Raw genomic sequence first — 14,161 nt, 5'->3', positions numbered from 1 at the left:
TTGAGAATGTTAGCAGCTGGGCAACTGGACAACTCTGGGTACTTGTGGACAGAAGGGTATTTTGGCTGGAGGTGATTGTATGTTTTTGTGAACCACTGAAATTCAAGAAGTTCTGCTTCATAGGGTTTTCCTTGCCACTGTGCTAATAAAGGAGGAAACAGTGAATGTGGTGCGTGTGAAAGCCTGGCAGATAGAAAGCCTTAGAGAAAAGGAGGTTGTTGTCTTTTTTTATTCACAAAGCCATTTCTGTAGAGGCATTTGAAATGGTATCTCCTGTATGAAAGCCCACCAGTATGCACAGCCCTGATCTGAAGGGACCACTTCTATCAGAGGCAGGGCGTAACTCAGCCTGCAGACACATTCACTTCTTGGCCCCTTATGGAGACTGCCAACCAGGGTTCCAATTAGTGCCAATTGCAGACTGTGGCAATTTTAAAGATTGACTTTCAAACCATGCCAGACCTTTAAAAGAAAGAACATTTATATAAAACACAATTTGCTTTGACAGTAATTTTCTGTATGCTATTATTGAAGTTATTTATGTTAGAATCAGAGTATCTTTTCTCTCAGTTGAATTTCTGCTGCTATTTGATCCTGCAGTGCAGTAATAATCCTGTGCTTATATCTTTTCAACTTTATAGGACAGTATTCATCTCAGGCTTGCAGCTTTTAGGGCTCAGACATTTGAACCAGAATCCGGTAAAATTCCAGATTCTTGTGTGCATTGTTTCTGCCAGTGAATGTCCTTACATATTTAATAACAGACCTAAATTTATAGGATGTTGCAAAACAACAGCTATTTTAATTAAACCGGGGGCTTCGAGAGTTCACAAGTTGACGTTGCTTGGATATAAAGATGATTTTACTGCATTGACAGTGAGGCTAAGGGCAGTTACATTGCCAGGAATGGTGGAAGAAGTAGTAACTGTGAGCTTTCCAAATGTGTGATCCCTCTGTCTTCTGAAAGCAGGAATATTGACATACCCTTCCTATCTCCTCTATTCATATACCTGTTCTCCCCTTGCTTGGACTCCACATCTCATCCTTTATGATAACATGCATTATTTCACAAACCTCTTGTTACTCTTTTTGCCTGCTGCACTTCTGCAGCTCTATGAGATGGAATTGAGTTCCAATGCCATGTGTGGCATATCCTGCCTTACCTGCACAATGGCAGCAGTTTTCATTCTAGCAGTACACAGGATCTCCAGAGAGACTCTGCGGAGGTCAGCGCAGCCAGCTGGACAGGCACAGACTGAGACCCTCTGCTGCCCTTTGAACAGTTATCGCATTGTGTACTGACAGCCTTTTGAGAAAGTATGTTTTTCTTTCTTCTCCTAGAATTTGTCTGGAAAAAATCATCTGCCTAGGGTTTGAGAAGTCAGATTCTTCAGCTGCTGCCAAACTATTCATCTATGGGTACTTACTATCCAAAGGCCAGAAGCAGTCTCCCCACAGTAGCTTGGCTTTTTTTTTTTCTTCATTTTAATGTTAATTCTTAATTGGAAGCTACTGAATCTTAGAAAAATTATCTGTTTGTGTGGTTTAGTGTTGCCTTCAGAAAATGGAGAGAGAAGAGCCCCCATAGCATGATTCTTCCTGGAGGAGTTCAGTTAAGTGGAGATAGATAGGCTGCATGAGTTTTTAGCTTGAATGTTTGTGTTTGTGCAGTGCTGCCTCTCCTGTGACAAAAATAGCCTTGGGAAAATCATTATCTTCTTAAAGCCCCTCTCCCTCATCCTTCTACATTGTTTCATAGGCTTTACTGAGTACAGAATTTGTTTCCCAGCTTGTAACAGTTCCACTATCCACCAGGCAAGCTAACAACATCCTGTGACCTGGAGGCACACGCTGTGGGAAGCTGTGTGATAGGAGACTGAGACAAGTCCACTCTGTCCCACCAAATTCCCTGCCTCTAGCAGTTATCTCCAGCCTTGGAGATAAACCCAGGTAGATCTGGGGTAAACCATTCTTTCCCACAGGAGCCATCGCATGTGTCAGAAATGTGGAGAAGTAAAATTTGAAGCTCCCTCATGTGAAAATAACTGCTGTAAAGGGAATAGGTTTTGTGTAAAAATGTATATACAGCTCAAATCAAAATGATCCTTTAGAAATCATTCTTAATGTACGACAATAGAGTGACTTTATCTTTCTCGTGCAAACTGTTCATTATTACTGCCTTAATCTTCATAATAATGAAAGACATTCAAATGTTGAATGATTTTTCTCTAGCCTAGATACTAGATAGAGCTCTACTTTTCTTACCTTTGAACATGGCATTTGAGGTAACTTGATATATATTTTTTAGCTAGTTTTTGACTCACTGAGATCCATTTTCGTACTTCAAAAATGCAGTGTGAAACATACCACCAATCATAGCATCTCACTCTGTAACTATGGAATTTGGACCTATCTCATAAGACCCAACATGCAATAGTACAGAACAAATTATATTAAATCATATAGCTCATAAATGTAAATTATATTGTTTGTTATATGTCAGTTTGTAATTTCTTCATCTTCAGGGGTAAAGAAACTTTGTACACCTCTAGTATACAAAACTGTTAAAGTTTGTACATTAGTATAGTTTTCCATTCTCCATTCCCATTCCATTTCCATTCTTAAGAGTGAATATCTGTAATATATGTTCTTGGTCTTCACTCGTGTACTGTGTCTGCTGCAGGACACATGGAAAGAATGGAGACACTTGTTCCATGTAATTCAGATACTGGGAAGCTTCCCTCCTTAGCCCCCCCTCCATCTGTTCCCAGATGCCTTTTTCTATTGCAGCTCGAAGGGAAGCAGAAGAGTAATTTCCAGATGCAAGTATACAGACAAAGTCAATGGCTGGTATTGTAGCAGAATATTAACATCTTGTGTAGTCCGAGACGCCTTATACTTAGTAATACAACTTTAACCTTTATAATGGGCTATAATTTGATTCTCACACCATCTATATTCTCTCACTGTTGCAACCTAAGTAGCTGTAAGGAGTGCCAGAACAGACAAATGTGATCACCATTCAGGGCATTGCAAAGGACAAATAGATGAATCACCAAAATTCCCATTGTAATTTTGAGATTTTAGCCCTGTGTCTGCCATTTGATTTTAACGTCAGGAAATGAAAGAAACATTATACATTTTATTTTACTTTTTTTCTGTGGTCAGATGGTAGGGCACCCAAAAACTCCAGAAGTGTTATCAAAGCTTGGAAATTCATATGATTGATCTTGAGTTTTGCTTCAAAAGGTGTATGTAGACAAGTCTAAATTTAAAGAGAAATAATTAGGTTGTGGTTACATGAGTATAGAAGTTAATTAAATATCTGCAGTATAGATATATCTATTTTCTTTTTCATTAGTCAGATTATTAAAGGAGGAAAAGACAATTCAGAGGGAAAGTAAGACTACAGTTGTTTCTTTAGCCTTTGCCATTATCTTTCTGAAGTGATTTAGAAGAAGTAACTTAAGTGTGGTAATGAAATCACATAAATGTGGTACATCTAACCTATTGATGCATTCTACTGTCAAAAATATATATGCATATACATTTAAGCTATAGAATTTGCAGATCACAGTTTGTGGTCAGTAGTTCCAGTATTTTTCCACTATTTCAATATATACTATATATAGCACAATTGACAGTCTCCACAAAGATTATAATTTAATTATATATGATTTTCTAACAGTAATGGAAGTAGAAAATGATATGAAGTTTTTTCATCGTGTGATGAGAAGGTTTTGGAACAAATGGTTGAGTTGTAACTGATTAAACATGTATTTCTCTTGGAACTATGCTGTGTTATGTATGTAAGTGTTTTATAGAATATGATTTCTCCAATTATGAGAGGGCTATAAATAGCACTCAGCACCTGCTTTGTGTATGTGTAACATGCTTGAGTCTGGATACTCCAAATGGCCTTATTATAACCTCAAATACTGAGTAAGCCCTGGCTCTAGTGTCCTTCCAATGCAAGTGCTTGCCCTATAAGAGTCTTGTGTCCAAAATAAATCTTAATGTGATGACCTTTTGTTTTAAAAATGCTCTTGTTAGTCTTGCCTACTCTGGCACTTGGACAGATTGGATCCAAGAGTAATGAAGAACTGGAAAACATATTCATTAGAAGCTGATTTTCTTTCATAATGGAAACTCTCTAAGGTAACTGGACAGCAGGAGGCGGGCTGGTTGTACTCTTAGATTTCATGAAAAACATAAATTAGTAGATTACATGTAACTGAAGAGGTCACTTGGACATGAAGCACTTATCCCAGGGATGTGGTTTATCCTGTAAGTAACAACTGTGAACTTTTCCATCTATACATATTGCTAGATTAATAGAGCAGAGACAAATTGGACAGAAGCAGATAGAATGGATGGGAATGTGAGTTTCTTGAAATAAATTACATTTCTTATCATGTATTTTCAGAATCTCTAATGTGTGATAGGTAGAATAGAGAGGAAAAAAGAAAAGTAGAGGGGAACCTATTGTTAACCAAAACATAATGGAGATTGGTTTTTAGACCGCAAGCTACAAAATTTTCATGAATAACAATGGAGAATGATAAAGAATAATTGCAGAGATTTCCAAAACTGCTATCAGTTGTTTACAGATCCTAAAAACAGACTGTAAATTCTCACAAATATGAATGTTGTAAATAAAGACTGTTTCATGATTGAATAAATCATTTCTGGAGCTTCAGAGGGTTTTATTAAAATGAAAAATAATTGTATGAAATTCCTTAAAGTATTTATAATCATATAAAAAGGAGAGAAAACAATTCTGCTTTGTGGCATTTAATTTGTACCATATGTGGCTCCTCTTTTTTTTTAATAGCATTTGTTTTAAACTAATTTTATTTCTATTGTACTGAGCACAGACGAGCAATGCAAACCTTCAGTTCATCCTTTTGAAAAAGTCTACTTACACACTTTTCATGCAGTGATACAAATATCTAATAAGAGGAGAAAAAATTGAATGCTAACAAATTTTACTTCAGTTTGGTAATGTTTGGTCACACCTTGTGTGACTGCTGGCTTAGACAGAAGGTAGAATTTACCACCTCAGTTGGCTTTCAGAGATCTGCCAGAGTATACACTGACTTTCAGGACTAGTTTTCTGACTGAGCTTGCAGACTCTCCTCTTTGCTCATTGCTTTTTGACTTTTCAAATGGTGTGTCAATGTTGTGAATATGCTGTATAAGGTGACACTATATAAGACAAATACAGCATGATTTATTATAGTTTGTACTGCTGAACAGTTCAGGCATGTTAAATCAGTTGTACTTCAGTTAGCCAACCAATAAATCACATAAATAAGCAATTAATTGTGCTCAAAAGTGAAAGCAACAGAAAATCAACTCCATCTCAACAAAACAGCAGCTGAATTTTTCCTAGCTAATATTGTCCTCAAAAGGCCTCTGGCCAAAAGGGTAATAAAATATATTGACTCCGATTGACGTCTTTTCCCCATTATTCTGATTTACTCTTTCTTTTCTCTAGTTATCCATGAATTCCAACTACTCGCCAGTTCTTGATAAAATATGCATTTATTTGTCTTTTGTCTGGACCACTTGATCTTACTGAGTTTCATCCCTTTATGCAGTTTATCAGTTTTTGTTTGAGAGCCGCTCATCCATTCTCCATTCACTAGTTTCATCCTAAAGAAGAGCTGTGCCATTTCAAAAAAGACCTTTTGTTATGCAGTCTTGTAAAAACTGAACATTCTAACTGGGATATTCACCAAATACTATTCTTCATCTACTGATTTGAAAGGCCAACTAAAGAATCTGGAGCTACATTTTGCCTTTAGTTTTGTTTTGAAAGCGCTGCTGTCTTCATTAAGTGTACAAGAGCTGGATGACATAAAAAGTGACTTTCATTTGTGAAGTACCCAAAATAAATGTGTAATCTATAGATGATGAATTGATATAGTTATTCAAATATTATTCCATTCTTACTGGAGAAAGCCATTATTAGAGGGTTCAGGTCTCTGTTGGAGCAAAGATTTCACAGTATGAGCTGCAAAATTAAGTCAATTTGATTTGTTATATTGGAGAAAAAATATTTTTTAATATTCTTTGTAATTTGGGCATATTATTAATCACTGTAATTCTCTGATACATGATTGTAATAAACTTATGCCATATTAATGCAGCTTTCTGTATGAGAAAGAAAAGCTGGTTATGTGTAATGCATAATTGTGTGAATCTTTACTTGATTTTACTTATTTTTTCTTTTTACAGAAGCTGCAAAGAATCAATCCTCCTTACCGTTGTTCAACCTTACCCTGTAAGTATCTGCAGTGTTTCTGAATGTTTCCTAGCAACATAGCAGTTTTTTCTCTGCCCATATTCTATTTCTTTACCTTATCTAGGCAATAAAAAGAACAAAGGAGATAAGGTCTGTGTCTCCTAAAGGTGATGTTTCAGACTGCGTTACTGTATTCCACACTGAAATGATGTAATGCAAGTTGAATAGTAGCCGTATCTTTAAACGTCTGCTAGGAAAATACATAGAATGGGATGCTGAGTACTGCTTCTGTCATCCTCTGAGGTCTGGGATGTGGCCTAAGTCAAGTCCCCACTACTGCACTGCCTCTGTCTCTGTAAGGCAGGAATAACTCGCCCCTCAGAGACAGAATAGGAAGCAGGTAGTGGGCATGGTGGTACAGTGAGTCTACTAATTGTACAGTCCAGCTAAATAAAGAACTTAAATTCTTTGAAGCTAGCTAAATTGTACGTAATATGGGGAGAAATTCCTTACTCACTTTTTTATACAGATTGTCTTATCAGCTGACAGGTTTCATCCTTTTCTTTAGCCATCAGATGACAGAAGAGCTCATGATTTAGTGCTGCTGGTTATGTGTATCCCTCAGAAGTGGATTGTAAAGTGCAGTACTGTATGCCTTTGAGGTGCTATGGCTTGTCATTGCAGTGCTACTGGTGTGAGGACACGTCTTTGTATAGTGAATGTAAGGGAAATCGAAACCTGAATGAACTGTGCACTCTTCATTTAGTGGGAGACCTTTACAGCACAGGCAGTCTGTTTCTAGCCTTTAACCTGGAGAAGGTACAACATGACCTTTTATCTTCCCAGGTCTTTGGGTCCAAGCCCTGTATGCAGCAAAGCAGAATCTGTTCCACTCATTGCATAGCACCTAAAGCTAATTAATAACTGACCTGCCTCTAGATATTACCAAGCCAGAAATGGCACCAAACCATTGCTTGTGTTTTGTGTCAGCCATGTGGGCTGATGTGTTCACCTTATACATGTAGTTGTGTTGCTCTTTTATGGTAGGTCTGTTGAAGTCCCTCAGTTCTAACTCTGCAGATGAGACACTTACTTTTGGGAATTATGGAAGTTTTATCTCATATAGGCTTAGAGTTTGACTGCCTAAGAATGTCCACAGAGCAGTCCATAGATATGATAGACGGTGCTTACCAGTGCTAGCTTTAATTGATCCTTTTTATCTTAAAGTTGAGATGTTTCAGTGGCATGGGCTTGGTGGGTGAGCAAACCCTGGGCTCCGGAGTCACTTTGAGTGTGGGACCCATGCTGGACCTCATACTGCTTCTGTTAATAGTGCCTGAACCTGATAGGTGGCATCCACCTTGGCTTTCCTTCCTGAGTATTACCATACTCCATGTGTTCTTCCATGGAGGAAGCAGTTGTAATGAGTGTAGCTGGTTCTCTGAAAAGTACATTTTGTCTCACAGTTTGGAAGCAATGTGTCTTCAGAAATTATGGTACTCATATTTTCCACATTAATTTAATTTAATTTTAATTTTTCTCCCTCCCTTTCTCCTTTTACAATTTTGCCCATAAAACTGGAAAGGTGAAATAGAAACCGGACAAAAGAAAAGTGAGAACTTTTAAATAAAGATGGAACCTCTTCCCCATTCTTGTCAGAAAAACATTTCTAGAAGTATTTCAACTAGCTGTCTTTGTATTGGTGAACCTTTCCATTTCTATAATTGTATGAAAAGTATCTGCCAAGGTGGATTACAGGAGTGCTACTTCTTAATTGTTTTTATTTGTGCTACTTAAAGTGTGTTTTCATCCTTTTAAATTAACCATTCTTTATGATTGCAGGTGAAGGTAGAGGTAATTTAGATTTATAGTACTGTGTAGCTCACCTGGTAATTTTCAAAGCTTTTGCAAATCATTTTGCTTAAGTACGTTCTGTTTTGTTTCATGCTTAAACTCATTAAAATTTAATTTAACTGTTACCAAGCTAAAGCATTAGAGTTTTCTTGTTCTTTCCATCAATCTAAAAATCTCACCTGTGTTAATATTACCACTGCTCATAAGAACATGACTGAAACACTTGTAGCAGTTTAAAGTTTTGATTTTTGCAAGTGTAACATTTGATTATAATTTCTGGGCATTTTATTCTGTAAGTGGACTATCATTTTTATTGATGCCTTTTTAAGTTTTAAGTACTGCTCAAAACAAATAACCTGCCTGTTTTGTTATCTCATCAGATTTTATGCCTAGAGATAATTTGATAAGTTGCTCTCATGATTAATCTCTTAAGTTCCTTGGATACAGTCCAGGCCCAGCTAAGCCTGTTGCAATTTTGCTGTGCATAAGCTTTGTTATGGAAAAAAATACAACTTATTCTGTGGGTTTTGCTTTCATTTGAAAGAAATGCTTCTTGTTACAGCATAGTTACATGTCTAAGATAAAATGTTTACAGAAAATTGATAGACAACACTTACTTCTGACTTGTAATGAAGTAGCAGCAAATGATCCCGTTGAGACTCACAGCGTTTTTCATGCTGCTTTGCCTTATGGAGTCATTTAATAAGAACAACTACAATATCCAGAATTGTGGTTGCAAGGATGGGTATAAAAAATAAACAGGTCCATCCCAAAGACTTCAAAAGTGAGAAAAAAATCCCAGGGCTGTAGTTTTAGGAAGCATTCAGAAGTCAGATATGAGCGTTGAACAGGGTGATATTTACTACTTGATGATGTAAGGGCCGTGTAGAAATGCTAACTTTTTTTTAATTCTACTCATTATGGCCTTTTTAACAGCCATCTTTTGTACTTTTTCCTCCTCATATCTTCATATGAGCTTTTTTTAGTACAGTCAGTTGTATGCATTGCTTTAATTCTACATTTTCAGAGATCATGGTGTGGTTACTGATAAATGTAACATTACTTTCTTCCTTTTTACAAACATAGGTTTGTACAAGGCCTTTTCCCAGCAACTCTTTCTTGTTTGAACCAGACTCCACTCACGTCAAAACTGTGCTGTACAGCCTTCATCTTTCACCTTTGTGCAAATGCTGGTGAGCGCTGCTGCTCCTGTCCTTTCTTTCAGAAGGCTTCTTCTTTGGCTGTACAGATTTTTATGGAATATGGTTGTGCAAAATATGCAGTCTGTTCATCAGTGAACACTGTGAGAAAATTCTTTCTGAACTTCCATGTAATCTCAGCGAAAAGAAAGCTCTTTTAGCCTGTCCACCCATTCCTCTGTCTAGTTCTTTCTTCAGTCTTTCTCCCCAACAGTTGGTCTCTTCCCTCTTCATTAGGCCTATCTCTTCATCTCCTATCTCTGATGCATTATCATTAGCATTATCTTTCATTTTTAATGCTTAGTTTTGTATGGACCAAAAGTTTCTTTCATTCCCAAAAGTCCTCGTGACAAAGTCAATTCATATCTATGAGAAACAATCATTAATTTAGAATTGTAATCTGACAATGTAATGAGCTGAATTTTGGGGAAGCAGGAACCCAGAAGGCCAGTGGAGTGTATTTTATAAATCTCTCCACATTTGATGTCTGTACATTCCACCAAATCCAAAACAGGTCTGTGATTTCACTTGTGGTTTTTGGGACAATAGAAGAAAACCGGGCTGTCATTTAATGTAGATGGAACTTCTTTAATTTTTTGCAGTGCCTGGGTTAAAGTAAGATTTGGCTATTCCTCTGCTGGCATGTAGATTAGATTACCATCTAACAATAGTAAAATATATCTGATGCAAATATAATTTCCCTGGTATATCACATTGTTTAGGAAGAACAAAATAGGAATTTAAGAGATAACCCAAATCTGACTGGCATTTCAGCATTTCAATTTGTGCTAAGTTTAACAAAGAAATACTCCTGATGATGATCTGTCAGTGCCCTGTGGTGATAACAAATTACTGCATGGTAAAATTTCTCAACATTATTACTTACATGTCTCTACCTGCTCTTCTACAATGCTCTTGTGAGCCAGTGTTGTTTCAGCCTTGCTCACAGCTCTGAATAGTGGGTTTTAGTTTGCCTTTGGGCATTATGTACTGTTCCTCTTAATAAATTTAATACTTCCTCTTACTCACGTTTTCTTTGCTTGCTAAATTTTGTTTCACATAATTGCCTTTAGGGATGGACCAAAAAGTCAACACATTTTTTGCAGTCGTGCAATTATTCCCTATTTCCTAAGAAACATAGTATTTCTTATTAAACTAATAACTAATTATGAGTAACATGCTTAACATTAATTGCATATGTACAGTCTGGCTATTTAAAACTACCTCATTTCTGTCTGATTTGACATTCATTGTCATGAAGAAGGTTTTCCTTTCACCTTTGGGACTATCCCATATTGCTGCCTTGACATCTCCTTCGTGGTAGCTTAGCACTACAATATCCTCTTCTAGGAGCTAAATCCTTTTCCTTGAAGATGAGTCAAAGTTTTGTTCTTGCACCACTGTCATGGTTGTGTAATTCTTGCTATTGGTATTCCACATCATAACATCATGTGGAGCACAGAGAGGAACTACACATTCCAGAGGACCTCACGGTCAGAGAAGGAAACACCTCATGGAAGTGATGCTGGCTCTCTCTCTCACTGCCTGGCAGCGGGTGTGGGTGTGCTTCCAAGCTGTAGTGCCTTCAGTTCCAAAGTAGGCTTCTCGATCTTCAGAAAATTCTCTCTCTCTTGATTTATTAGCCTCAATTTTATAATTCAATTATATAATTCAATTGAATTCAATTTGAATCATAGTGTGTTATCTTGCATTCCGATATCATGGTTAGTAAAATAAGCGTTCCTCCTTAGATCCTTGCTGCTGCACTGTTTCCTTGAGCTCAACTCCCATCTCACTACCCATTTTCATATATAGGTTGATCTAGATAACTCCATGACAAGCACTCTACCAGAAAGAGGTGGTTCAAAGGGGCTTTTGTTGCAGATAAAGACCATTTCACCTGGAACTGACTCCCAATTTGTTTACTTGCAAAAGTGGACATAATACTAGACAGTCTTATTTTCATTGAAAAGCAGTTTCCCTCAAAATGAAGGGTATTGTTTCAAACAGGTATCCAAAAATATCCTACGACAAGGCTGCTGTCAAAAATAGAATCTGATTCTGAAAAGTCCATAACATTAGAAAAACAATGCTTTCCAGAAAGCCTCTTCTTATTGTGGTAGTCTCCCATGCTTTGTGACTACTCATCTAATGGGACGCACATGTATTGCTCTCCCCAATAAGTTGGGTATAAAAGGGGAGTCTCAGTCTTCACCGTCATTTTCTCTAAGCGGATCTCTAAGCAATGACTCATCTCACTTGTTAGCAGTTTCTCTAAGCAGTGTTGAAATTATGAGCTGATTTTTTGCCGAGTTCTGTGCAAACAAGTAAAGATTATTTAAATTTCTGATAAATTTGAGCTTTTAACAAAACACTGCTTAGGTCACACAGTGTGAAATTCGCCGTTGTTGAAGTATTTTGACTCATTGTTAAAATGCCCCCTCATTTTACTAAAGTCACCCTAATTAAGCTGTTTTTATCTGTGACACCGCAAATACTTTAGTTGCACTGATAAATGTTTTGCAGTATTGTAAACACCTCTTGCTTAAGGTCATTAACTGAGGATAATGGCTTCCATTTGGCTAAAAGACAGAGAGAATATCAGAAACAAATGAAAATGGCACTGTGAGAGTCGTTAATTAATAGCATTCTTTGCCAACACATCCAAAGGCATTAAAATATAATAGAATGGCATATCATTTTGCTAATGTTTTGTTAGACAAGCAAGTTTTGGTCATCAAAATCAAATTTTTCATAGGTATTTGCCTCATTTTTTTAGAAGTAGATCCTCTCTTGAAGGGAAAATGTCAAGTGCCAAGTTGATGCAGAGATAGATAGAAACAATGAGACTGTGCAATTAAATGCCGAAGCTGTGATACTACTCAAACCTCTTAAACACCCAATGCCCTTCCAAGCAATCATCGCAGCTGGTTGAGTTTTCACTGTACAAAGCAACAAACTTGCACACTTACTCAGAGGGTCTGGCAAGGGGCCTGAGTTGCAGCCCCTTCACTACATGCAGGAAGAAGTGTCAGCAGAAATGAAAAGGGTGGGAAGCTGTACATTTTGTACCTGGCCACAATATGCTTCTCTGGCTGTGCACTAATGCACATTAAACCCATGACTCAGAGGAGACGCAGGGAACGCAGATGTGATCAAACCTTGCAGTCTTGTTGGGCTCATCAATGGTCAATTTTCAATCCCTGTTTTTTCAGTAATATAAGTGCTTGTGCTCTCTGCAAGTGAAATGTGAGGTTGTAGAAGGAAACAACACCACTTACCAAATTGCCATATTTGCTCCATGGGAATAAGCTTGCCAGAATCTAGAAGAAAATTCAGCAGCCTGCCTGTAAAGAGAAGCCATGCTGGTGACTCACCTGTGATAAGGACAAACAGCTGTAAAAAGGCCCATCCAACAAGAAGAGCTAGTGAAAACTACTCCTTTCCCCTTGCCCTTGCAAAGGAAAGCCAGTCAGACAACTCAGATAGATGTGCTGTTCCATGACAACAGGAGCAGACAGGATGCAGTCCATTATTGGCTGCCATGTAGAATATCTCCCATGCACACTGCAGGAAGGGATTACTTGAGGAGGAGGGAAATTAGACAAGGCATGTGTATGATTATATTTGTCATGGTATTACTGTAACCTGAGTCTTTCTAGGAATTCATCTCTAGACTACAGTATGTAAGCACTCCAGCATTTCTATGTTTCTTCTTCTTGTTGAAGTGTATTGTTTTTTGTCCCTTATCCTGAGACACTGGCTCTTTTTAACGTTTTTTTTCCTCCTTCTATTATACGATCATAGAATCATAAGGTTGGAAAGGACCTATAAGATCATCTAGTCCAACCGTCCTCCTTTTACCATACCTACAGAAAACACCTAAACCATACCTCCTAGCTTCCTATCCAGACGCTATTACTGTTTCCAATCTTCTGCAATCCTTCTACATTTTTACACTGGTTTTAGAAACTGAGCTTGGTTTGTTATTGGAGTTAAACTTTCTGTATTTACTGGTTAAAGGTGTATATGGATGTAGTTGTTAGAGAAGAGGTAAGAATGAACTATAAAAACAAGTAAGTGTTCATTTTTAATCCCTCTTTCTGTTTTGCACTCCAGCAATTGTCAGGTAGCTGTGCTATTTCTGGGAGATATAAGATGACTGTGATTTTTCTTGGGACAATGAGGCATCTTTCATCCCTTGCTCATCCTGCTTGATGCTGAGCCTATGGTAAAGCCTACCATATTTTCAACATAGTGACAAATCATTGGCATTCAGAAATAAGCTGAAGACTTATTCCTGACAGTATCTAGAAACAAGGCTTCTCCATCAGTAAATAAATAAAGAAATAAAACAAAAACTTTGTCACTTGTTCATCTGTCTCTCAGCAGAGATCAGTGATGACAAGAACAAGGGGCATTGAACTACTCCATCACTCCTGCAGATTAGTCAAGTCAAAAAATTGAGTGATGGTGACAAGACCTTCAGTCTTTACAAGAACTGCTGTGACGCTGCTGTGATAATAGGAAGTTATTCCAGAATCATCACCACTGATCCCTGCCCTAATTTCTCATAAGCAGAAAAACATGAGTTAGTATTTTCTGTATTGAAAACTAATGAGTCCACTTCTCAGAAAAAGGATAAGATTCTGAAAGTCCTGATTCATATCTTGCTAAAACAAATATACCATAATCTGGCCTCAGGGAGCACAGTGATTTTCAACAAGACCAGAAATTGGTCAGATATCCCAGTTGGTCAGATATCCCAAACCCCACTTATCTGGAGAGGATTTTTTTTTTCCAAGGCCTGAACACTTGGATCTCAGGTGATTCAGGTGTAACAGGTAAAAGTCAACAA

The 14,161-nt window shown here is 37.4% G+C and overlaps 1 protein-coding gene across 5 annotated transcripts in view; it reads left to right on the top strand.

Moving 5' to 3' along the window:
• The window catches only part of FRMPD4 (FERM and PDZ domain containing 4), a 288,102-nt gene that overhangs the window by 250,913 nt on the left and 23,028 nt on the right, over positions 1-14,161 (top strand). For all 5 annotated transcript variants that reach the window (XM_015887153.2, XM_015887144.2, XM_015887134.2 and 2 more), the window contains exon 5: positions 6,244-6,289. In XM_015887153.2, coding sequence (XP_015742639.1) covers positions 6,244-6,289 — 46 coding nt within the window. The remainder of the gene's footprint in view (positions 1-6,243; positions 6,290-14,161) is intronic.

This window comes from Coturnix japonica, chromosome 1, assembly GCF_001577835.2.
Source record: "Coturnix japonica isolate 7356 chromosome 1, Coturnix japonica 2.1, whole genome shotgun sequence".
Classification (NCBI taxonomy): Eukaryota; Metazoa; Chordata; class Aves; order Galliformes; family Phasianidae; genus Coturnix; species Coturnix japonica.
The sequence above is the reverse complement of the archived record's forward strand: the minus strand, read 5'-3'. Positions and strand labels throughout refer to the sequence as shown.